We start from the raw sequence: 24,464 nt of genomic DNA, 5'->3' as shown, positions 1-24,464 counted from the left end.
AGGCTTGTCTAGTGGTAGGAACAGTCTGTCATCTTGAAACAGAGGTTCCTGGGTAAGTTTACAGTAAGGTCAATCAAAAGTGCTGCAAAGGTAGATGGAGAAGGCAAGAAAGTAACCAAGACTGCTTAGGGATTTGTTTTCCAATCACTGGCTGGTGCACAGGATAAGAATGGCCATTCACAAGCACCTCCTCAGAACATACCTGAGCTTGGGAAGACTCTATATGAATAAACATGCCCTGCTGGATGAAAAAAGACCCATGACACACGCTGGAAGATGAGGACACAAGGACTCCTGACTAGTGGTTTGGTAATTGGCTCTTTGTAGTGGCATGAAATTTCAGGAAAATTATGGGAAATTATGCATCAGTTAACACCAGTTTTAGCATGAAATGCATCATAGCATCATTTTGTTGAGAGGATGCATTTCACAGAAACAAAAATGTATGAAAAACACAAGTGCCTCAAGCAAAAGCAGCTTGGGTGCTTGCCATTTGTGTTGTTCTTAAGTGCTTGTGGTTAAATTCTGCAGCTAACGGCATGTAATTGTGCGATTTAATGTAATGGTATCATTTTTAGAATTTTACATAACAAGCCTAAAGTGAAATTAAGCAAGTTACACTGATGTACATTAGGCTTTGAAGCCAGGCCTACTCATGACTCCTTCTCTCACCCAAAGGCTGGAATTGCACTCCAAGGGTTAAGTGGTTGGTTTCATGTTACCTTCACCAGGAACACAAAAATCAGAAAGACCCCTAACTCTAAGACGACATAGCTGACCACAGCGGGCTGAAATCGAAAGGAGCCCTGGCTGAAGAAATATCTAGTACTTATAAGCCTGTGCTAAGGACCTTAGAGCTGAAGAACTGACCAGAAAAATCTTATTAAGTAGTTGAAGAAAATGGAACTTAATTATTTGTTTCACCTCCAGAGGATTGTGATAAGGTGCTGTGGCATGCTCAGGAAAGTTGCATCCAAAGTGACCAAGAAAACCAGATTGGTCTTGCTCAGGGCTTTTTACTACACTACAGACATGTTCAGGGAGACCTTATGGTTACAGTATCTGGCCTCACAGAGTCCTGCCCTGCAACGTTTTACAGGCTTGCTCTAAAAACATGACTACGTTCAAATGTAAATGTTGGACATGACTGAGGCTTGCATATGTATGTACCCAATCCCTGATGCTACCTCAGGAGCTACGAAATCTAGCTTTGCCCTCTCTGATCTTTTGGCACCCAAACCAACAGCTTTAGCAGAAGCTTGCCGATGATGTATTCAAATTCAATGGCTCTTCACACGATTCAGCTTTTGACCTAGCTTTTATGAAGGATTTCACCTTTCATTTCAGACCCTAAAAATAAAAAATTTAATCAGTAGAGTCAGAGTAATTAATAGAGTGAAAAACAGCTACTAGAAGCACAAAATGCCACCTGGGGCACCTGGGGCAATCTTAACACACTGGACCGGGTCAAAGTCAAAAGTTCAGGCTGGCCACGAGGAAGTGCAGGTGAGATAAAGTCCCAGGTTAGTCCCACTGAAGTTTTACCTGCTGGTTTTTGGTGTGAGCAGTACAACCTGTTTGTGGTCGTGAAGTGTCCAACAGCTTGATTTAAGCTTGCTGAGCCACACCAAGGGTCTAGGACTGATGGGCACTACTTGGGGGTCAGGAATCCACTGCAGTTTGGTCCAGGTGCAAATTGGGGAGCCCTTTCTGTCCCTGAGGCTCATATCAGGAGGCCTGCTGACTAGCCCTTGGAATCACTCTGGGATCCTGGGTTCTAGATGACGTTGCAGGTCCAGTTCTTCTTCCTGAGGCAAAAGAGCAGCAGGCAGCAGGTTAGCACAGCAGGCCAGTAGTTCCTTTAGAGAAGCAGAGAGAGTGGCAGTCTTTATACCACCACCACAGTCCTTTTTCTTGGAAGAGTATCCACAGCTCCAGAAATGCACGGAAGAGTTGGCATCTGAAGTCCAGGATCTATAACCAGTTGTGCCTTTGAAGTGGGGTAGAGGCTTCTAGAGGGTTCCCTGTGAAGTGCCCAGGCATCCTGCCTTCCCCACCTTGGCTCCAGACTACAGGGCCTATGCAGCTTTTTGTGCAGAGGCAGGATACAGCCTATTCAAGTGTAAGTGGAGCTGTGCCCAGCTCCTCCCTCCCAGCCTGCCAGGGATGGCCCATCCAGGCACACCTAAGTTCACTATTGATTGTGGCTGTCTCAAAGGAATACACAAAGCTCATCTATCAGCTACAGCAGGTCATGTGACCTGATACAGGTTTCAGGCACTAAAGGACTAAGGCAGAAAAATGTCAACTTTCTAAAACTGTAATTTTCAAAATTGTAACTCAAAATACAACTTTACTATATGTTGTGATTTAAAATTTTGATTCCAGAGACACAATACAAAATGGCCCATTCCACCCCTTGAATCAGACTTCTATCCCCAACCCAAGGAAAACAACCATAAGGGCAGCAACCAACAGAGGCCATCAATAGCTCTCAGTGTCAGGAGCCAGGCCCCAGGCCATCCACTGGCAGGTGGTGGCTGTAAGAGGAGACATTAGGTTGACTTCTCTTGTGTTGTAAACTCTCGCTTTGGTAACAAGACAGCTGGACATTTGGGCGGCAGCACCACCAAGCATGGGGAACGGAGTCTAATTCCGTACCGCGTGGCAGCTGTCAGCCTAACCTCTTCCAGCTAGCTAGCACACCTCACAAGTACCAGAGGGTAGAAGTGATTTGTGGTAGCCTATCCCATGACACTCAGACCCCTCAGGGGAGTCTTGCTGGAGTGGATCCCATCCCTTTTTTCTCAGACATATGAGTCTCACACATGCAAGGACAGAATAGAAGTGGGGTTTTGGTTCAATAGGTTTTATTGAAGCAACTGCGTTCTACATAAGAGGGTATGAATGGTGATTATAAGGATAATAAAACACAATGTCAGGACGGCAGTAATCACAAGAGTGAAACCCCAAAAAAGTCCCACTTTGCTGGCATATTAGTGCGCCTGGTAGTCCTACATACACTACTGAGTTCCTACATTAAAGCAAGTAGTAGTGTTAGCCCTAATCTGCCCTTCTGGTCCCAGGAAGGAAATCTAATCCCGACCTGTGCTGAGGTTAGAAGAGATCTGTTAGTCTGCTGGGAGTCCTCATACATAGATAAAGAGGAACCAAAGGGTTTCAGCAGAAACTGCAATGACGTGCATCACAGTATGGCAAACTGGCTGGTATGTCCCCTCTAAGATGTTGTGGGCAGTGTGATGTTTTATAATAACATATCTGTTATTCTAAGAACTTGCCCTGACATGAAAATACTTATTTGATTGGTAAGGTAGACAGTGTTCCCTTTATTTCAGCAATACCTGGTATGATGAGAAATGTCATGCAAAGAAATTAATAACAGTTTCTGTAAGGAAGGACAACTGATCAAAGGAATAATAAACATCTCCATTAAAATGAAGTATCGGTAAAATAATAAAAGGAATTAAAGTTAAATGTGTCCATGTGTAAACGCTAAAATAACTTCACAACAATACCAGCCTTGGGGCTGGCAAAGAGTTTCCTATGGGCTACCGAGGGTTCTCTGAGTTTCTCACAGTGGGGGGCAACAGCCCTGGATATTAGGCACCCTACTTCCATTCTACCTCCCTACAGTTCAGGCACGGTATCCTGGGACTAGTCACTCAGCTGAGGGTCTGTACCCTGAGGCTAAACAAAGGACATGGGTGAGTTCTCTCTCACACTGCCTCTCCACCTGGGTCCCTGTATCCTCCACTTGGGAGTGATACCCCAGGAAAAGTAACTGGTAAGGAAAGGCGCATTGGGCAGCTGCCCCACCCAGTTTCCCTGACACTTTGGAGCTCCCATCAGTGGATGGTCTCTTGGTACAGACCTGCTCATCCTGCCTGTGCCCCAACTGGGAGTAGTCCAAACATTGGGGTTGAAAATAGGCACCCTGGACCTCAGCCCACCAAAATCTCCTCTCCTATGCTTAGAAGGGACATGGGAACCCCTTCCTGCCACACCATACTGGGACCTGTCAGGGTCTCTGTGTATCTGCGTAGCACCCTCACACCCGCTTTTGGAGGGAAACTGAACCACCCTCCTTTGGGTCACTCCCCAATGCCTTAGAAGACAATCTGGCACTAATCCAGAGGTCCGCCTCCATTGCAAGCTCCCTGGGGTCAGTAACCTTGCAGTCAACCAGGTGTTGGCATAGCCTTAGAAAACAGTGACTGAACAGATGCTGTCTGGCGATCAAATTGAACAGCCCCTCATAGGTGTTTACTCTGCTACCCTTCACCCAGCACTCCAGTGCCTTACATAAGTAATCCACAAAAACCTCCCTAGGGCTGGTGAGACAGTTTCTAACTGTCCCTGAACCTCACCCTGTGCTCTTCTGGTGTGAATCCATATTTGTTGGCAAGGGTCTCCTTCATGGAGGGATACCTGATCCTGTCCCCCTACTATAGGGCAAGTAGGGCATCCCTCCCATCACTAGGCATATGTCTCAAAAGGCCAACTCCACAATACTCCTCAGGGATCCTGTGCATCTCTAAAGCTACTTCATATGCCTCAGACAACCTTTCTATGTCATCCCTCGCCTCAAAGTCAGGCACCGAGTCCCTGGATATATGGACCCTTTTTCCAGCACTGGTCACTGTATTTTCACTGCCACCATTCCAGCTGGACTGTAGCAGCTATTTGGCCTTTAAGACAGACCATCTCTTTAAAACTCAGTCCATGAGCCAACAAGATTTTCTCTCTTCCAAGGCTCTCTCAGCCTCAATTTTCTTTTGTTCTGACTCCATGGCATTTTTTTCCTTGGCTAAGGCACTCTCAACTGCAGCTCTTCTCTCCTCAGCCTCAGCTTTTCTCTCCGCTGTATCCTGTTTGGTCAGCTAAAGCCTCAGGTCCCTCTCAGTCTGTCTGTTCTTCAGCTTCTGAGGAGAGAGGGTGTAGGAGGATACATTACTTCCTGAATTGGATCCAGCAGGAAACTCCATCTCTGTGGGTCCCCCTCTCACCTCTGGTTCTGGGGCAAGGAGTAAAAAGGGCTCCTCTCTCCAGCCCTAGAGCTGCAAAATAGCTCTCCTCTGGAGCCACTGCCAAGTAATTTTCCTCCTTCTCATCCAACTTCTGAGGGGTATCACCCTCTAGATTCTCTGTTGAAGCCTCCAACCAGCTTCTTTCCACATAACCATGCAGGACTGGCTGAAGGTCCTGCTATGTGGACTCCTTCTTCATGACTAGCACCCACTCATTGCAGAAATTGTTGTAGAATGATAGGTAGGTCAAATCCATGATTACTTCCATTCTGGCAAGGTACCACCAGTGAAACAAGAAAAGAGTCCCAAGTCTCTGAAAGTGAGGCAGGAATCGAAATGTAGAAAGATTTACCAAATGAGAGAAATAGGAGAATTTAAAAAAATCATGCAATGCTATATGATATGGAATGATAGTGTACACCAAATCACAGTATGGCACTGCATGAACGCAAATCCTAATCCTCACCGTTGATCACCACTGTAAGAAATTGGGATAATGGTTGACTGGGGTGTGAGTCCTGGTCAAGCAGCAACCACAATCAATGTCAGGGTAAGGCACAAGCAAACCCTAAATGACCCCGTGGTGAGCCCCCTGGCAGTTTGGCACAGAGCAATCAGGCTTAAATTAGGGGCAATGTGTAAAGTATTTGTGTAACACTTCAAACCGTAAAACAGTGAAAACGCCAAACAAAAACATCCCACACCAAGTTGGAAAAATAGAGCAAAATGTAATAAGTGAAAAAAGGACCAAAATGACAAAATTCAAATCAGTAGAATCAGAGTTACCAATTTTTAAAGAATAAAGTGTAGCATAGCACTTAAAAGCACAAAATGCCAGCTGCAGCTATATGGACGCGCTGGACTGGGTCAACGTCAAAAGTTCAGGATGACTGCTATGGAGCACAGGTCCAACACAGTCCCAGTTTAACCAGGATGTCAGCATGGCATGAAGAGCAGGCTGGGCGATTCGGACAGGCGGACAGGAGCTTCACGTTGCAGGTCCCCCATGAGAGGTTGATGCTGCAGTGCAAAGAGATGGGATGATGGCGTCTCTTTCTGGTTTTCTGTGCAAGCAATGAGCTCTTGTGGTGCTCTCAGTCTAAACTGGCCCATTCATGGTTGCAAAAAGCCCAAACGCTTGGTTTAGGCTCCCTGAGTCACAAAGAGGCTCTAGGACCTGAGGGGCAGAACTTGGGATCAGGAACTCCCTGTAGGGGGGTACAGGAGCTGGTTAGGCAACATTTTACAGCCCTGAGGCTCTGATCAGGAGGCCAGCAGACAAGCTCTTGGAGTCACTCTAGGATCATGGGTTCTCGATGAAGTTGCAGGTCCAGTTCTTCTTCCTGAAGCAAAAGAGCAGCAGGCAGAAAGTCAGCATAGCAGGGCAGCAGTTCTTTTAGAGCAGTAGAGTGGCAATCCTTATAGCAGCACCACAGTCCTTCTTTCTGGAAGAGTGTCCACAGGTCCGGAAGTGTACAGAAGAGTTGGTGTCTGGGGTCTAATATTTATAAACAGTTGTGCCTTTGAAGTGGGGTAGAAGCTTCTAGAGGTTTCCCTGTGAAGTGTCCAGACACCATGCCTTCCCGCCCCTGGCTCCAGACTAACTATAGGGCCTTTACAGCTTTTTGTGCAGATGCAGGATACAGCCTGTTCAAGTGTAAGTGGAGTTGTGCTTAGCTCCTCCCTCCCATCCTGCCAGGGATGGCACATCCAGGCACATCTAAGCCCCCTGTAGGTGTGGCTGTCTCGAAAGAATACACAACGCTCAGCTGTCAGCTACACCCAGTCATGTGACTAGAGGCAGGCTACAGGCACTAAAGAGCTAAGGGTGGAAAAGGTCAACTTTTTGAAAGAGGCATTTTCTTAATTGAGATTTAAAGCCGACTTTATCATAAGTTAGTAGTTTAAATTCCAACTCTAAAGACAGTAAACATTAAGATGTTACCTGTTCTCATTTGGAAATTACACTTATAATAAAATAAGATAATTCCAATGTTATACTATGGGAGAGTTAGGCCTTTCAGTAGTGAAAAATGAATGTAGGCGCTTTTCAGTACCAGGACATGTAAAATGTAAAAGTACATGACCTACCTTTCCAATACTTTGCACCTTACCTCGGTTGTCCAGGGCCTACCCTGGGGATGATTTATATGTTTTAAAAAAGATGGTTTGGGCGTAGCAAAAGGTTTACGTTGTCAGTTTGAAATGGCAGTTTAACAACTGTGTGTGTGCATAAACATTTATAGTATGAATAATAAAAATCTTTGCAATTTTTTTTCTCCAAAAATTAAAAGGTTACCGTAAGTCAAAAAAATATAAAAATAATTAAAACAAACAATGAATGTAGCAGAATCACGGTAAGCAGAATACAATTTTAAAACGAACTTAATAAAAGTAAGCAAAGGATACTAGAGCATATCATCCGTATACCATTATCTCATGAGAAAGAGGCAAAACACTAAAAAAGGGAATCCGTTAAACAGATTTCTTGCATTAAGGTGACTACTGATGAAATGCCTCAGTTTTAATAACTGACCCAAAGTCACAACGTATTCACAGAGCCATTAAAAGAGACACATAAAAACCAAATAATTGGAAGCAAAATATAGTATAAAAATAAGTAAAAGGAAACAAGTCCAACAAGCAGAGTCTCATACATTAAAGTGACGTGTACAAAGGATCTCCATCATGAGTGGTGCCTATTGTGGAAGCAAGTGCAAACAAGCATGACAGACAAGCAAGGTCTGATACCTTAAAGTGGTAAGTGCAAAGGGAATCTATCATTTATAATAACTAAATTTTGGAAACAGATACAAACAGGCCAGTCAAGCGAGCAAGGTCCCATACATTAAAGTGGCATATGCAGAAAAGACTATATTTTAGATACTGGGCAGCAATCACTTATTTCCACAACAGAGACTAAGGCGAATGCAGTGTAAACATGAGTACAGCAAAGTCTAGTAAACTTTAAGGCTGTCATTCAATAGTTTTTGCAGTTGGTGGATGAATTTTCCAAATCTGGCTAGGTCGGTTAGTTCTTTCATTGTGAAAACCAAAGTTTAATAACTTCACACAAAGGCTGCATTGGCAGGCCTGGGACATGGTTCCAGGGCTCCTTAAGTGGGCAGCATAATCAGCGCTGCAGGGCCACTAGCAGCATTTAATTTACAAGCACTGGAAACATGTAGTGTCACTTTACTGGGTACTTACAAGTAAATTAAATATGCCTATTGGGTATAAGCCATTGTTACCATGTTTGAAGGAGAAAGTGCAAGTCCTTTAGCACTGGTTAGCGGTGGTAAATTGCAGAGAGCCCTAAGGCCAGCAAAAACACATTAAGCGAAAAGTGGAAGGTAAAAGCAAAACGTTTGGGGTGATCCAGCAGAGAGGGCAAGGTCCAACGCATGTTATATAATAATGGATTTGATTCAGTAGCTGCAAAATATTTTTCATAGTTTTTAACTCCCTGGAAATTACCCAATATAATTCATGTACTTAAGGAATTGACCTTACCTAATAGTGCTAGTGTTGTTTTTGATTTAATCAGCACCATTGAACTTAATTGTTGGTATGAAATGCTGTATGATTTTAATAATAAATATAATTAAACAGAAAAATGTGAACATGAGCCTTAATATGTAAACCAATCGACCACCGTAAATGTATACTCTCTTATTCATTGCATTCATTGTTCCTAACTTGTTTGCATTTCTCAAACCCTGTCCTGCAGACATATGCAAAATGGCTGCTCGGTTTACTTGTTGGTGTTGTTGCCATTGTCATCATTGCTGTTCCAGTGGCTCTACTAGCAACACGTGGTAAGTTAAGAACATGAATCTAAGTGTCTATACACATTTACCAGGAACCACTATTATGTTGTGTGCTTCGAAGGGGAACACATCTAGCATAAAGATTTCCACAGTACAGATGGATAAATATAACACAGGGAGATAAATACCACGCATACCAACTAGCTAAATAGTTATCAAAGTGATTTTAGTTTAACACTAAATACACAGTAATCATGAATGTGTATCGTTAAAATCAGAAGGCTGATTCCAGAGACCTAGGCCTCAGATTGTAACAGGTGATGTGCTGAGCTGCATTTGTCGACATTAAATCATTCATCTAATATTGGTTTCAATACCTCTGAAACTACATATATCTCAGGTGTGACAAACTACTGACATGGAAGTAGGTGCTGTTCATAACAATATGCGTACTTCCTCAATTAGGCATTCCTGGAGGTTAGTGTGGAATAACATCCAAATTATATTGAGCCTCAGTGGATGTGTCTCTCCACAAGCATTCGCGCGCGAAAATCAAAGACACAAACAGTTTACTTTCTTGCAGTCTTTGCCTTAACTCAATTGCAAGGAACTGAGCGGAGTGTAATTCCACTTGCATAAACAGTGACTGAGCACAAAATGGATAGGTGTACATTATGTTCATTTAGAGTTTTAAATTACATATGGAATGTAACCTTATCTTATGTTCTGTTCAGATTCTTTTTCACCTATTTTCTGCAACATTATGATATTTACCCTACTAAATGTACATATATGTAATTATTTGCACATTTGTATACTTGTGAAAGCTGCATTATCGGTTACTAAACTTCAAGTTATTTTACTTTCCTACGGGAAATATCATTTTTTGTTCAGACAGAAAAAGCTAAATGAACTACTGTGCTTGTGTTCCCCTAATATCATATGGTGGCACAATTTTTCTCGATACAGAGCGCCTACCACCCAAGAAGGATCCTCAAATCTAGACTGTCCCTTTACTGACCATCCTCAAATCCAGAAAATTGCAAAAATTCCACATCACTTGAACCAGCCTTGAAAATCTCGGGCATCAAAAATAGGACTCATTCACAGCTATCTGTATCTTCCAAGAGTTTATTGCCACACATATTACCCCCACACCCCAAAAGGACTGCCTCTCTAAAAAGGGTCACCCTGAAATTGACAGTAGGCCCAATATGGAGGCCATACAGTATATTATTTTAGGCTTGGCTTTATCCATCTTCTATATCACTGCCACATGAAAGCGGTACACTGAGCTCACATCTTTATTGAGGCTTTCCTCTAGTCCTCACGGTACTCCAAATTCTTTCCACATAGGTCACACTAGAAACATACACAACACCAATCATGTTTGACAAACTGGGGACCTTCCTAACCAACACCTCAAGACAAGAGCTGCATGGCCTTGCCAGTAATATGATGCCCTATGCAAATGTTGCAATGCAATACATTGTGAGAAGGTGAAATTTAGGTGTTGTTAAATAGTAAACATTAGGGTGATGACTAACAATGTGATTTTTTAAGATGCCTTTGTGCAAACCAAAAGTGGGCCTGAATGCACGGCTCATGACAAGTGGTATCAACTATCACATTCAATATGCTTCATGTACATACATATATATTTATATATATATATATATTTTTTTAACTGAAAAAAACAAAGGTTACAAGGATGTTATAGTTAGGTTCTGAATTTACTCGCACAAAAACTTCAGCAGTTATAGTAATAGCTGAACTTAGCAAAGCATAAGTTTTGAACATTTCATGAAGGTTCATCAAACAGTGCCAAAGTTATTAGCAAAACAAAAAAGCAAAAAACGCCTTTTCTATAGAAACTAGGTCCTAACTATAACTACCTAGAGATGACTGCCACTTGGTCATATATATATATATATATATATATATATATATATATAATATATATATATAATAATACCTACTGGTGACTGCCAGTGTGTGATATATGTATATATATCACACACTGGCAGTCACCAGTGGGTATTTATAATTAGGACCCAGTTTCCATAGGAACAGCATTTTTTGACTTGCCTATATCTTTGGCACCATTTGACGAATCATCAAGAAATTTTCCCAAAAAAGTGCCCTGTAGGGTTTTGTTGCTTTTGAAAAATTTCGGGATGATCCATCAAGTGGGGGCCGAGAAAAAGGAGCGTCAAAACAGTGTGTTTAGCATGTTTAGACATGGCTGCAGGCCGAACCTCTCAATGGTATTACACCACATTTGGCAGGAACCTAGATCTTGGTGTGCAGATCATGCTTTTGGTGATGTGGTGCAAATCCGTTCAGTAGTTTTGGCGATATTAATGGTTAAATAATATAGATATCTAGGGATGCGAAGGATCCATGGATCCCAGAGATCTCATGCTGCGATCTGATTGGCTGCCAACACTTCAACTAGGAAGTGTTGGCAGCCAAAAAAATAATGACAAAAAAAGAAAAGGGTCAAAGGTAGGAATACCCTTGGCCCCTAGCCTTGGTCCAGGTGTCCCGCTCTGACCCCTTCAGGACTAAAAAGCAATTAAAAAAAAAAATCAGAAAAATCAGCAGATGGATTAGCAGATTTTTACCGACATTTTTAAAGAAAAAAACACTTCTAATTAATTTCGCCTTCATGTGGGCCAGGTCCTGGGAGCATGCGGAAAGTAATTATTTAGCGTGGGCACAGGACACCCTACCTAGGGCTATTAAAAGCCCCGGGAACCACCACCTCCCTGAGGCTACAATTTGAAACTATGCGGGGGCCCCGTGAACCCCACCTCTGGCTCCGGGGACCACCACCTCTCCGGGGCTAAAGAATTGTGAAAAGATGCAGGGGGCTACACAGACCCCCCTCCCCATGCCCTGGGACCACCGACTCCCCAGGGCTTTTCAAATTTAAAAAAAGGGAGGGGTCCTCCCCCCTCCCAGGCGATATACGGCCCCAGGGACCACCTTCTTCATAGGGGCTGGACCATGCATACCATAGGAGGGGAGGCCCCCCTCCTTGAGCCATATAAGGACCTGGGGACTGCCACCTCCAAGGGCCAGCTTCTGCTACTTCCTGAAGTGCCTACCCTCAGGAAGAGGCTTTTGCTTTTGCTTGGCGGGAGCTATCTCAGCTCCTGCAAAGCAAAAGCAAACAATCTGCTTTCAGCAAGCGGGAGCTTTGAAAATGGTCACCCTAGCTGGACATGCAGGCATGTAGGCAGGGAAAGAGATAAAACGATTGCTCTCGCACACAGGGATCGGCTATTTTCAGCAGCACCCTTCATTTGGAGCAATGCCTAACCCCCTACTTATATTTATTTAATGTAACCTTGAGAAAGTGGGGGTTCCTGGGGCCCAGGGGTGTCTGTGCGCTCCTCATATATTTCCCATATATTATTTTTATGTTGTTTGGAAAGTGGGTGGTTCTCAGGACCCAGGGGGTCAGTGCAGTCCCCCATATGTGTATTTAAGATTGCCCTGGGGAGATGGTGGTTCCTGGTCCCAGGGCATTCTGCTCAGCCCCCGTAAAAAGTATGGTATGCAGTCATGGGGTGGTGGTGGTCCCCAGGGCCTGGGCATCTGTGTGGCCCCCCTAACTATTTTTAATTTGTTTCCCCAGGGAGATGGAGACCCATGGGTGTGGGGGTTTTGTATGACACCCCAACAATTTTATTTAGTTAGACCCGGGGAGCCAGTGGTCCTTGAGGCCCGGGGGGTCTGCATGGCCCCCCAACAATTTGTATTAGATAGCCCCGTGGAGGTAGTGGTCCCCAGGGCCCAAGGGAGCCTATGCCCCCCCCAAATATATATACTTAATGTTGCCCACTTTAAGCTCCAAACCCTGCACCACGCACAGCCTTTGGCCATGTGTGATGTAGGGTTGACTGGTTATAGGCAAATAATAGGTAGTATTATATTATAAAGATGTCATAATCAAGCCTAAATACATTCCTTAATCTCCCAGAAAGACATACAGCTTTTCATCCTTTTTCAGTCCTTTTAGTTCGAAAGTATTGGGATCCACTATATAAAGTGATTCTAAATGTCAAATGTGACAGATATCCCTTCCATCATATTACGAACCCAAAATGTCCTATGGGAATTGCAATATAGTGGACGGGATATCCGTCATGTTTGTGACGGAGTAACCCATCAGCCAAACTCTAAATCAGGCCCCAAGTCTTTGCTCTCTATGTATATACATCTGATAATTCCAATACCAATTTTAAACCTAAATCAACATATCTGCCATAAATATGACTGATGCTAAGGGGCAACTTTAATGACTTAGGACCTGATTTAGAAGTTGGTGGATGGGCTACTCCTTCACAACCATAACGGATATTCCATCCGCCAAAATTTAAATCCCATTGAAGATAATGGGATTTAGATTTTGGTAACCCTCCGCTGGCTTCTAAATTAGCCCCCTAGTAGTGAAATACCTGAACATTTTTAATGTCAGGTTTCATAAACAGAGATTGAAGCTTATCAGAGACACTAAATTATGTAAATTGATGAAATCACTACATAATTGTGAAACCATCAGATAAATACTGCAATACTGTATTATGGTCTAGAAAAGTGTACTTAGAGGAAGTAATGGGACATCTTAATGACAAAACGTCATAAGAAGATCTCTGAATCCTGATTTTCTCAAAGTAGAAAGTTATTTCCATGAAATGCTTCATACTTGATGGGAAATTGGTCTTTTGTAATATGTCATCAGTACAATTTTTGGGGCATGGGGAGGCGCCATGACTCATTAGAGGTGAAACCTTGAGTAAATCATAATGTGCCCCTCTCAATAATGGTAATAACTCGCATATTAAACTCTGAACATCACCATATATGGTTCATGTCATATTTGATCATCATGTGTATATAATCAGAAGCAAAATGCAAGGTATTGAAGTGGCACTGTGATCAGTAGACAAACATTTCTAAATATTAACTAACTGTAATATAAAAAAGGAGGGTTGGCAGCACACAGCCTCACATCCAAGCAGTTTGCCCCTTCGTGGTACACAATTAGTGCTTACTTCAAACCTGACTGTAGGTTTTCACCACAGTTGGGTCAGATAGTGAGGTATATTTCTAGACACATGCATTCCTTTCTAGATTTCGTCCTTCATCAGTAAAGAGAAAATAAATTTAATCTGAGGTTGCTGGAAATGCTGCCTAAGGGCCATGTTACGAGTTCGGATGCTGAATCACCTGAACTCCAAAACAGTGGCGGGGAAGCGGCCACTAAGCCACAGTTGTACTACGATCTTTTCACCAGGCTGACAGGCAGAAAAGTCATATTACAACATTCCCACCCGTCAGCCGAGCAGAAACAGTCCAGCAGCACTGGCCTCTGGGGCCAAGGCCAGTGCCATCGCACAGCAGCACCCTCAGTGTATGTGTGCCATAGCAGACAGTGTGCATTCCAAGGGTGCTAACGGGGGGGGCCCTTGCAGTGCCCATGAAAGAATGCACACTGTGTGCCATAGCAGACAGTGCACATTTCAAGGGTGTTGACAGGGGAAGCCCCTGCACTGCCTATGACAGCAGTAGAAAAGCACAGCACACAATGAACAGGTGTAAGCCAAGAGCTCTAAACTGCAAGTTCTTTAAACAACTATTGTGAGGTTATTAAACTATGATTCATGATATCAGATTAAGGTTCAAATTTGTATTTGAAATACCTTCTTACGTTGATGTTTTTAATACCATTTTGTCAACAAAGCATTACATATAGTCTCCCAGGTAAACTAAACTGCTTTCTTCATTTTCTGCATTCATAAACAATCTATATTCTTAGGAGTGGGTTAGCTTTCATGGCCACAGTTTAAAAAAAATTAATTTTCCTGGGCCAAAACAGCCTGTTTTCACATGGTTGGACTTTTAAAGGTGTTCACCATCTGTTCTTCCTCTGGCAATTGCTAGACTTTGAAAGGAGTGATATAGTGTGAGTAGTAAATTGTTGGTGGTAACATTGCCCAGAAAAACACTGAATCTGGTGATCTGTGCTAGGCGCGAACAGTTGCACAAAGTTTCCACAGAATCTTCAAGAAGTGTCCTGTACCAAATGTAAGCCTAGTTGCTGAGCAGTGGAGTTCTGTTCAGGTTGAGTGGGATGTAACTTAAGAGCGTTTTTCAAGAGAAGTAGATTATACAAACGTCCCTATTGTAGATGTAGAAGGCTGGCCCTCTATGTAGTGTGCTAAACTAGGCACACTGTGCAGGTGGTCCAAGCAACCACACATTGGTTTAAAGAGGTAAAACCTTGACCTCCTAATGCTCTAATTTGTATGGTAGCTTGGTTGAGCAGTTAGGCTAAACTTGGAAAAGTGCAAAGTGTTTGTTGTACTCACCGTATCAATAAACCAAGAGACACACTCAAAAGAATAACTCGAGACCAACTTACAAAAATGCTTCAAATTTTTGTAACATTTTTAAGACCAAGATCATCAAAATTGGTTAAGTACTTTTTTAGTTAAGATATTTTTAAAGTTTTGGAAAATGTCTCAGTTCTGTGCGCAATTACAACCATAGGAATCAATGGGAGAAATATTTTAAAAATAAATATAAAATTAGGCAACACAATTACCAATGTCTCCTTTTACAGGCATGTTGAGGTCGTTGATGGGCCCTGTGGTCCAGCTGATGAAGTTCCGTTAGCTCCCGGTTTCGACGGGGGCAGCTGCAGAAAGTAATTGGAGCTGCTGCTAGGCTACAGTGGTTGACAACTCGGTATAGCATTGAACACGTTGACTTGAAGGTAAGTCCGGTGGGTCCCCTTAGAGTGTCGAGGTTGCAAGGTGTGGGGGACCTTTAGGTCACAGCTGGTCCTTTGGTGCAGGGCCTTTGGGCAGCCGGGTGCAGAGCAAATCAGTGAGCCAGGAGATGTACGCAAAGGTGCTCTTAGAAGCAGGAGATAGGTCGCGTTGAGGGTTGCTTGCAGGTCAGCAGGGGCACTCTTATGGGAGGTCCAGGTGTTTTCTGAAGTCCCTTGACTGGGCCTTCCTCCTGGTCCTTTTTCAGTCCGGAGTGAACTGTCCTTCTGGGTGTCCGATGTTATGTGACTAGTACCTAGCACCATTATCCAGTTTGGCCACTGGAGGTTACAGTGTCACCAAACTTGGCACACTTACAGATTTGTCCTTACCGTTGGTTGGGTAGAGTTTGGTCTTGCTGCGGTGACCGGTTCCTTGGTCAGCAGCCGATCAAGGAAGTGGCCTTCACTGGGTCTTTGATCTTTGTTGCAGGAGAGCGATGCCTTCACACTTGGAGGGAGATATTGGACGATTTTCTATGTGTGGAGGTTTGTAGAGTTTGTCCAGTGTCCAAGACACCCCCCAGCGGCGATTGTTGAATCCAGGGTGCAGCAGGCAGGGTTTGGCACCTCTTCTTTGTACAGTAGGACTTCAGTTCTCGAGCCTTGGTTATTCTTTGTTGCTGGTCTTCTTTTGTCCTTTGAATCTGATTTCCTGGTCTAGTAATGCCCACTAAATACTGTATTTAGTGGGCATTTAGGGTAGTACTACCTTAGGGAGGCTACACCCACTTAGTGACCACTTCCTATTGGCAGAGGTCACTTCCCTCCACCTGGTTGGCTATGTTCCTTCCATGAAAGATGGAGGAAAATGAAATGGAGAGGTCAACTTGCATGCAACACCTTAGGGGTGGTGGAAGCTGGGGCTGACCACTCCTCGTGTTTCACGCTGTTGCTCCTGCTAAAAGTGGGAGTTTGCAATGGGGGTGGCCATCTGCTGATAGCAGCAGGTGTGGGGGTCGAGTTTCAAGGATGGGAATCTCTTTGAATTTGAAGCTCGCTAGCAGGGCAGTGCACATTCTTGAGGGTGTGGAGGTCGGGGGGTGTTTGCACCTCCACCCAGTGTTCTAGGACCCAAAGAGCTGGAGAACAGGATCTCTCTCCCCATGGAGGTCTGGTGGTGGCAGGCTGGTTGTGACCGGCCAGCAACCATGCCAGGTTAGTTAGCTTTCACAGGGAGTACCTCTAAGGTGACGCTGGGTACTTTTTGTAATAAATCCAATTCTGGTACCAGTTTGGTTTTATCATTCTGAGTTGTCTGATACTAAACAACCCTGGGTTCATAGTAGCCATCATGTAGCTGTGAAACTCGTACTGACCAAGGTCCAGCACAGATATAAAATGGCTGCCCTGTTCACTTACTATGTCCCAGGTTTGGCAAAGACACAGTAGGGGCATATTGCTCATGCATCCCTGCCCTCACACACAATATAGTGCACCGTGCCTTTGGGCTGGAAGCCCTGGCAGAAGGGTGACTTACCTATAGTGCATTCAGTGAGGAGTGGACAGAGCACACAGGCTGTGTGCCATGTTGAGTTTACCTTTTAGGATTGCTTCAGAACACAGCCTGCAATGGCAGTGCTGGGTGCTTCCGAATGCATGGCCCTAGAGGGTGGTACAATCTCACGGGCCTGCCCTTTGTACTCCATGTCCTGGGTACCTAAGTACCATTTACTCAGGACTTATCAGCTAAAGGTTTTGCCAATTGTGCCAATGCACCACAACATTTTTAGGGAAAGAGATCTGGCCCAGGGAATCTAGTTAACAGGGGCCGTGGGCACTAAAAACTTTGGGCCAGATTTAAGGGAAAATGACGGTGCGCGTTGCTGCACCAAATTTGGCAGCTTTGCGTGCCATCATTTTCACAACACAAGGATGCGCCATATTTCATAGAATACGGCGTACCTCTGTGTTTCCCCCGGCGCTGAATTTGCTGCTGTGTGCCAATGCAGCAACCCTTGCACCATAGTGCAAGGATGGCTGCGTTGGGGGGAGATTGTTTTTGTGCAGGAAGGAGCACCTTCCTGCACAAAAACAATCTTAAACTGCATTTTGTACTTTCTATGTGTGCTGCAAAATGCAGCACACATAGAAAGAGCAAAAAATTTGGAGAAATAAAAGCATTTCTCCTTGTTTTGCCCTGCTAACGCCACCCCTAGGGTGGCGTTAGAATTTGGCGCTGCCTCAGGTTTACGAAAACTCGTAGATCTGGGGCAGCATCAAAATGCAACGGGTGTTGCTGTGGCACGCCCATAGCAACACCCATTGCATGCCCCTTCTACACTTAACACCACCATGTAAATACAGTGCAGTGCACCACTGAAGCGTCACTAAAAGTGACACTCCAGTAGCACTAGGTGCTCCTAAATATGCCCCCTTAAGACTACATCAAATACCAGGCAAAAAGTGGGGGATACCCATGAAAAAAGAGGCCTCTTCTCACAGTAGAAATAGAGCTCCCATTCCTTTCTCAAGTTCTACAGGGTAGGTGATACTTGCATGTTTACAAATTCAACAGCCATTGTGGATGTTTCAAAATTAAACAAGCATTGGCAAAACCAATAGCTCTTGCCGACCCAAAGAAACTGCAAGGAAAAATCCAGCAACTATAATTTTTGCAGGAACAATCCCTCAGAAATTACATTTTCATACAGCATTCTAAGGCAAAAAAAGATTATTTTACAGGAAAACTCATCCAGAAAACCATTTTCACAGGCCTGCAAAGGGCAATATTTGAAGTTTGCCAGACAAGGCACGCCATCAAAAACATGGCCGACATCCTGTCCACAGTTTTACAAATTCTTATAATCGCTGGAAATGTAAACACTGCAGATGAGACATCTGACATGTTTGTAGAGGAGTGCTCTTTCCACTACGTTATATGTAATGCTTGGAGTTCCGTAAATCTGAGAAGACTATGCCACCTTTTCAAGGTGTGGAATTTGTAAGCTTTGTAAAAATGTGGACATATGTTGCTCAGGAGAAGAACATTCTAGTGCTGTGTCCCCTTCAAAGCAATGTGTGAGTGAGACAGGATAATTTTAATCTCATGCCATTTTCAGCATGTTTAAATATGTTTAGGCCTTCATGAAATATAATGTGAAAATATCATGCAAATCCAGATGATTGAGCTAATGTTATAAACAATTTTTGCTCTCTGTCCGCTTATGTCAACTGTGTAATATTCTTCCTCTAAATACATGGAGGTGAATATGTTGTGCAGAAACTTTGAATCTGCACATCTACCTCACTGAGACGCACTCCATTACTGAAATTCACCTCATGACTTTGTGAAGCAGATGAACATATGTTGGAGCTGGTATTGCGCATACCTTTTGTATGCAAGTAGATATCTATTTTTATTTTTTCATGGTATTTATAATTGAAAACTACCAATTTTCAGCCATCTACACGTGGTGCCATATTACATGTAATTATTCATCTCGAAAACAAGGAAGCCCAATCATTGCCCACTCCCCACCCCATTGTGCTTTATCTAGGTCACAATACCAACATGACATCAAAGCACAAGAACCATTTTAATACAATGGGTACCAGCTAGAATGTTAGTTTTTGAGGCTGACCTCTCCAAATCTCCATGGTAGGCCACATTCTGACCCCCCATCTCGGCTATGGGCCAGCTCCACAGTCCCACTCACCTCTTTCATACCCCTAGAGCCCACCTCCTCAAGGGAGCCTTGCACCTCCATTTCAAGAGATTCAGCAAGCATAGCCTTCCATGCTTGCATATCATCAAACAACTTATTATCGCATGTGCCATTCTTCTGCAGCTGCCCACTTTGCCATATACTGCAACCAGTCCAGAAGTCTGAGCGCATCCCTTGACATCCACTTATTAGGAATCCTACGTCTAACCAGCACCAGCCACAGTAACAAAAACTTCCTGCTGAGATACTTTTTCTCGTGATTTGGGACCATTCCCAAGAGACATAATTTCAGATCCAAAGAGAGTGACCACCCAGAGGCCCTCTCCAGCCTGGCTACCACTGCACACCAGTAATCCCTGACAATTGGGCATTCCCACACCATATGCTGAAAATCAGCATCCACCATGGAACAGCATGCACAGGAGGACGGGCGCCCTGGATAAATAGCTTGTAGAAGTTTAGGGGCCAGATACACCTGATGCTCAAATTATATATTCGATTAGCTTGAAACAGGCATTAGTAGATTCCTCCATCATCCCTTCATGTATGGCCTCCCATTTGGGGTCCATAACCTGCTCTCCCTTCACCTCATGCCACTTATTTTCAACTGCCAATGCAGGTGCTTGCGTGTCTTCTTACACTGCCGTATAAATTTGTCGCACCAACCGCCACGCTCCAGCCAGGTTCAGCAAAGCATCCAGTTTCTGAGACTCCTGCAGCACCTCTGGAATAAAGGCCTTAGATGTCTTGTGATGGCGGCCATCTTGGCAAATTGCAAGAATTGCCTTGCCCCTAAACCGAAAGTAGCTGTAGCATCCATCAAAGTGACAAATCTGTCATTGGGGTATAAGTCCCACAACATCTAGTAGCCCCCTGCATTCCACTGCTCCACCACCATCTGCAATGCAATTTGCACACAGCGCCTGCCCCAAGACTTTCTGGACCACCCGCTTCCACACTCGGCAAGCCTGTTCCACAACAAATGGTACTGAGCAAGGGACACCCGTTCCCATCAGTAGAAGCTCAGGCAGGGATGACTTCCCATCTGTACCATCTAGTCATCTCTTTTCCCAGTTACCCACCTCATTCAGCCAGTGTACACATGCTATAGAGAGATTTTAAAGCTCCATATGGGGTACCTCAATACTATCCCTCCTCCAGCTCCGTTTGAGTGTGGCAAGCCCCACTCTCGTTCTCCCAGTGGTCCACAACAGTTCCACAAGAAGACTGTCCAGATCCTATGATTGGGTAAATCATACAAAATGTAGAGACACTGGGGCAAGATGTTCATTTTCACCAAGGCTATTTTACCCATTAGGGAGAGCCACAGGGTGTTCCAGAAGTGGACCGGATACCTGAGACCCACCATCACTCTGCCCATATTAAGTCAGTGAAATGTCTCCAGGTCCCTCGTCACATAAATTCCGAGGAATCTTACACTGTTCAGCTCCCAAGGGATACCAGCCCTCAGGAGCCCACTCAACGACAACCCCGTCATTGCACCCATTGGGAACAATTTGGATTTCACCTGGTTCGTGCACAACCCAGACATCTCCCCACATTCTACCAGCGTGGCCACCATTATAGGAACCCAATATTCGGGCTAACACAAATATACCATTGCATCATCTGCATACAGGGAGGCCACATGCATGGTTGAGACTACTGTCACTCCCCAGCTATGCAACACTGTCCGCAAACTGCATTTTAGTGGTTTAATTGCCAGTGCAAATAGCAACAATGATAGTGGGGAGCCCTGCTTGGTACCCCTATCGAGGAAGAATCTTTCCAACACCATACCTCCAATACATACCCTTGTTAACGGGTCACTTTGTAGCAGATGCAGCCACCAAAGGTTAGAGTCCCCTACCCCGGTGTTTAGTACCTGTCACAAATAACCCCATGCCACAGAATAGAATGCCTGCTTGATTTTCAGTATCTCCAATGCATAACATTCCTCCGCCAATAACGGTGCATGCAGGATCAATAAGAGGCGTTGTATATTACATAAGATGGGGGATAAAGTCGTATTGGTCATCATGCACCAATGATGGCAAATGAGGTAACAGTTGGTATACCAAGAATTTACTCAAGATCTTTACATCAACGTTCAGCATCAAGAGCGGGTGGTAAGATGCCACCTTAGTTGTGTCTTTGTCAGGTTTTGGCAGCATCAGAATAATTGCACTCCTCATTGATTCTGGCAGCACGCCACAATTGTAGGCTACATTGTAAATAGCTAGAAGGCGATCCGTGAGCTCCCCAGCTTTGAACTGATAACATTCGGCTGCTATGCCATCCCCAGCTGGGCCTTTGCAGTATTCAGAGCCCTTATTGTTGCCAATACTTCAACCCTATCAATAGAGGCATTCAGATCCTCCCAATCTTCATCTGAAAGTCTGATTCACTGCATTATGGCCAGATAATTCACCTTCTCCCCATTTGGACTCACTAGGTTAAATCATACACACCTACCCACAGATGCGCAATGAAAACATTCTTGATCCCTTGTTGAGTGTGTACTTTGAGTACACCCATCCCATTCGCATCTCTAACTCCAGTAACGGGGACCCTGGGGACCTTGTTTATAAGGAGCTTAGCTAGCATCCTGCTTGCCTTATTCCCCTCTGTATGAAGCTGAAATTTCTCCAGTCTATCCTATCCAGTCTATCCCACGTCTCAAATTCTTCCCCTCTGCATTCCTTCCATTCCAACATCTTTTCAGGATTCCCTACAGGCCACTAAATAATTTCTCCTGCCTGACACCATATGTTATCACTCCCTCCTCAAAACCACCTTCCTGGCATCACATTGAGTGACCCTGCGATCAGTGCTGTTCCAGTTTTCATCAAAATAATATTCAACCACCTCCCTGACACCATGCACAAATACCAGACCCGACAATACATCCACCCTAAGTCTCCATAGTGGGATTACAGGGCTCCTCCTTGTCACAACATAAGTGACCAGCAGTCGGGAATGGTCGAACAAGTACCGTGACAGATATGTAATCTCCCCCAGATCATGGACTGTACCCCCAGACAAAAGTCCAGCCTGCTATGCGTCACCATCGCAGAAGTGTAACAGGGATAGGTCTGCTCCCCAGCATGGCGGTCCTTCCATACATCATGCAAACCCAGCCCACGCATATCCTTAGTCGTGATTGCTTTAGTATCAGCTTGCTGGGGAGCATAGTCCAGCCTTTCATCAAGTACTCAGTTGGGATCTCCTGCCATTATAATCCCTGTGCCCAAATGAAGGTGCTGCAGCATCCACCACAGAGCCATAAAACCCAGCATTATCCACTTTGGGAACATACACATTTATAAAACAGTTCTCCCTAGTATCCAGTGGACCGAATAGAACCACATACCATCCCTCCACATCCACTTTACTCCTCTTGCACAAAAGGCACTCCCGGGGCCACCAATATCAAGGCCACAATGCATATCCTGAATACAAGGCCCCAAACAATTGCCCCCTCCATCTGATGTAATCCCCCCATACACATTTCTTGCAAAAACGCTATGGAAATCCCCTTAGCGGCACATGTAGGTGTACACTTTCTGTCCCTTAATCACCTGGCCCAAGCCCTGCACGCTCCATGTTAGGAATTTCCATTTAGGATCCATCCAGAGACTTATACCTCATCCTCCCACCAATCATTCATCATCACACCTAACTACCGATTTTGTGCTGGTACTTAGTGTTCCATCTGTCAGCATGTCGTAGAGCGAACTCCTTTCCCTGTAGTTGAACAACAAAACATGTAACCCTACCTGCAAGTAGTGAACCTAAACAACCAGGGCCTGCAATTGGCAGGCCACCAAGCAGCATCCAGTGCCCCATCCTCTTTTGTAAGGCCTCAGCCTTAACTTCCCCATATGCAAGTTTCAGACAGCCTACCATCCCACCAGAGTGTCAAAGCCCAATAGACACTCTAACCCTACTCCAGGGATAGAAGCCCTCTCCGCTTACCGCAAGCCATTTTCCATAGTTGAGGTTCAGCTTCAGTCCAGACCTGTCCTCTTATATCCCCCTGTCAGCCCCATGCCTGCAATAATACCTGTTCCATCCATTTAGCCATAGCATACATTCAGTGATCAAGTTCAGTACAATACCAGCACACTCAGAGCTAACAGTCCAGGCGATACACATTTCTCACCCAGCCTCAGGATTCCGAGAGGTATCACCAAAATCTAGAATCATCGGCCTGGACTCAACCCCTTGGCCCTGTAATCCACACCAGGAGCCAGCAAGATTAGCCCAGTTCCATACTGTCACTCAGGAAGATCCGCTCCACTCTCCTAGGCATGATTCACAGGTGTCAGGTCCACCATTGTGGCATTAGAGCAAACCACAATCATGCCGCCTTCATTGGTATTGTATGCTTCAGCGGGCACGCCGATTGCCGGCTTGGACTCCTTCCCTATTGTGTGCCACTCGGGGCTGTTTTGCCACTTTATCTAGAATGGAGTCCACCAGTTCTCAGCTTCACTTGGGGAGGTAAAGAACATGACCTTACCATTCTGTTGAATTTGTAATTTTGCCAGGAACATCAAATCTATCTATCTATCTATCTATCTATATCTATCTATCTATCTATCTATCTATCTATCTATCTATCTATCTATCTATCTATCTATCTATCTATCTATCTATCTGTCTCTCTCCACATATAACTATAACTGATTAGTTTATATGGTTTTTGTGGGTAAAACGTCAGCCTAACTAGAACATCCCTTTAACCTTTGGTTTTCTCGATTAATTTCTATGTTTTGTTTACCTTAAAGTAATATATAATTATCGTACGTTGATACAACCACTGCCTTCAGCCCTGAAGCCAACCCCTCTGTATGTACCCAAACTCATGCCCATGGCCTTTGGCAGTTTGTGGTGGGGGTTTAGTGTGTGAATAGGGGTATTGGTTTTTAAGTCTGCTTTGGATCTGTGGATCAGTAGTGGATTTACACTGGGGGAGGAGGGGTCACGCTGTGCCACACAGCGGATCTGCGGTTTGACCTACAAAAATAATGTGGCCAGGTCTTTACCAGTGAATGGTCCCCAAGGGACCCCTACATGTGTCCTGTGGAGTCGGGATACCTGTATCGTAACCCTTTATGTGTTTTTCCCC

General features: G+C 44.4%; 1 protein-coding gene across 2 annotated transcripts in view; it reads left to right on the top strand.

The window, feature by feature from the left end:
• Positions 1–24,464, top strand: part of LOC138284925 (dipeptidyl peptidase 4-like) — a 497,709-nt gene that overhangs the window by 101,084 nt on the left and 372,161 nt on the right. For both annotated transcript variants that reach the window (XM_069224254.1, XM_069224253.1), the window contains exon 5: positions 8,779–8,866. In XM_069224254.1, coding sequence (XP_069080355.1) covers positions 8,779–8,866 — 88 coding nt within the window. The remainder of the gene's footprint in view (positions 1–8,778; positions 8,867–24,464) is intronic.

This window comes from Pleurodeles waltl, chromosome 3_1 (assembly GCF_031143425.1).
Source record: "Pleurodeles waltl isolate 20211129_DDA chromosome 3_1, aPleWal1.hap1.20221129, whole genome shotgun sequence".
NCBI classification, from domain to species: domain Eukaryota; kingdom Metazoa; phylum Chordata; class Amphibia; order Caudata; family Salamandridae; genus Pleurodeles; species Pleurodeles waltl.
Note: the sequence above shows the minus strand (reverse complement) of the source record. Positions and strands in the feature narration are given on the sequence as shown.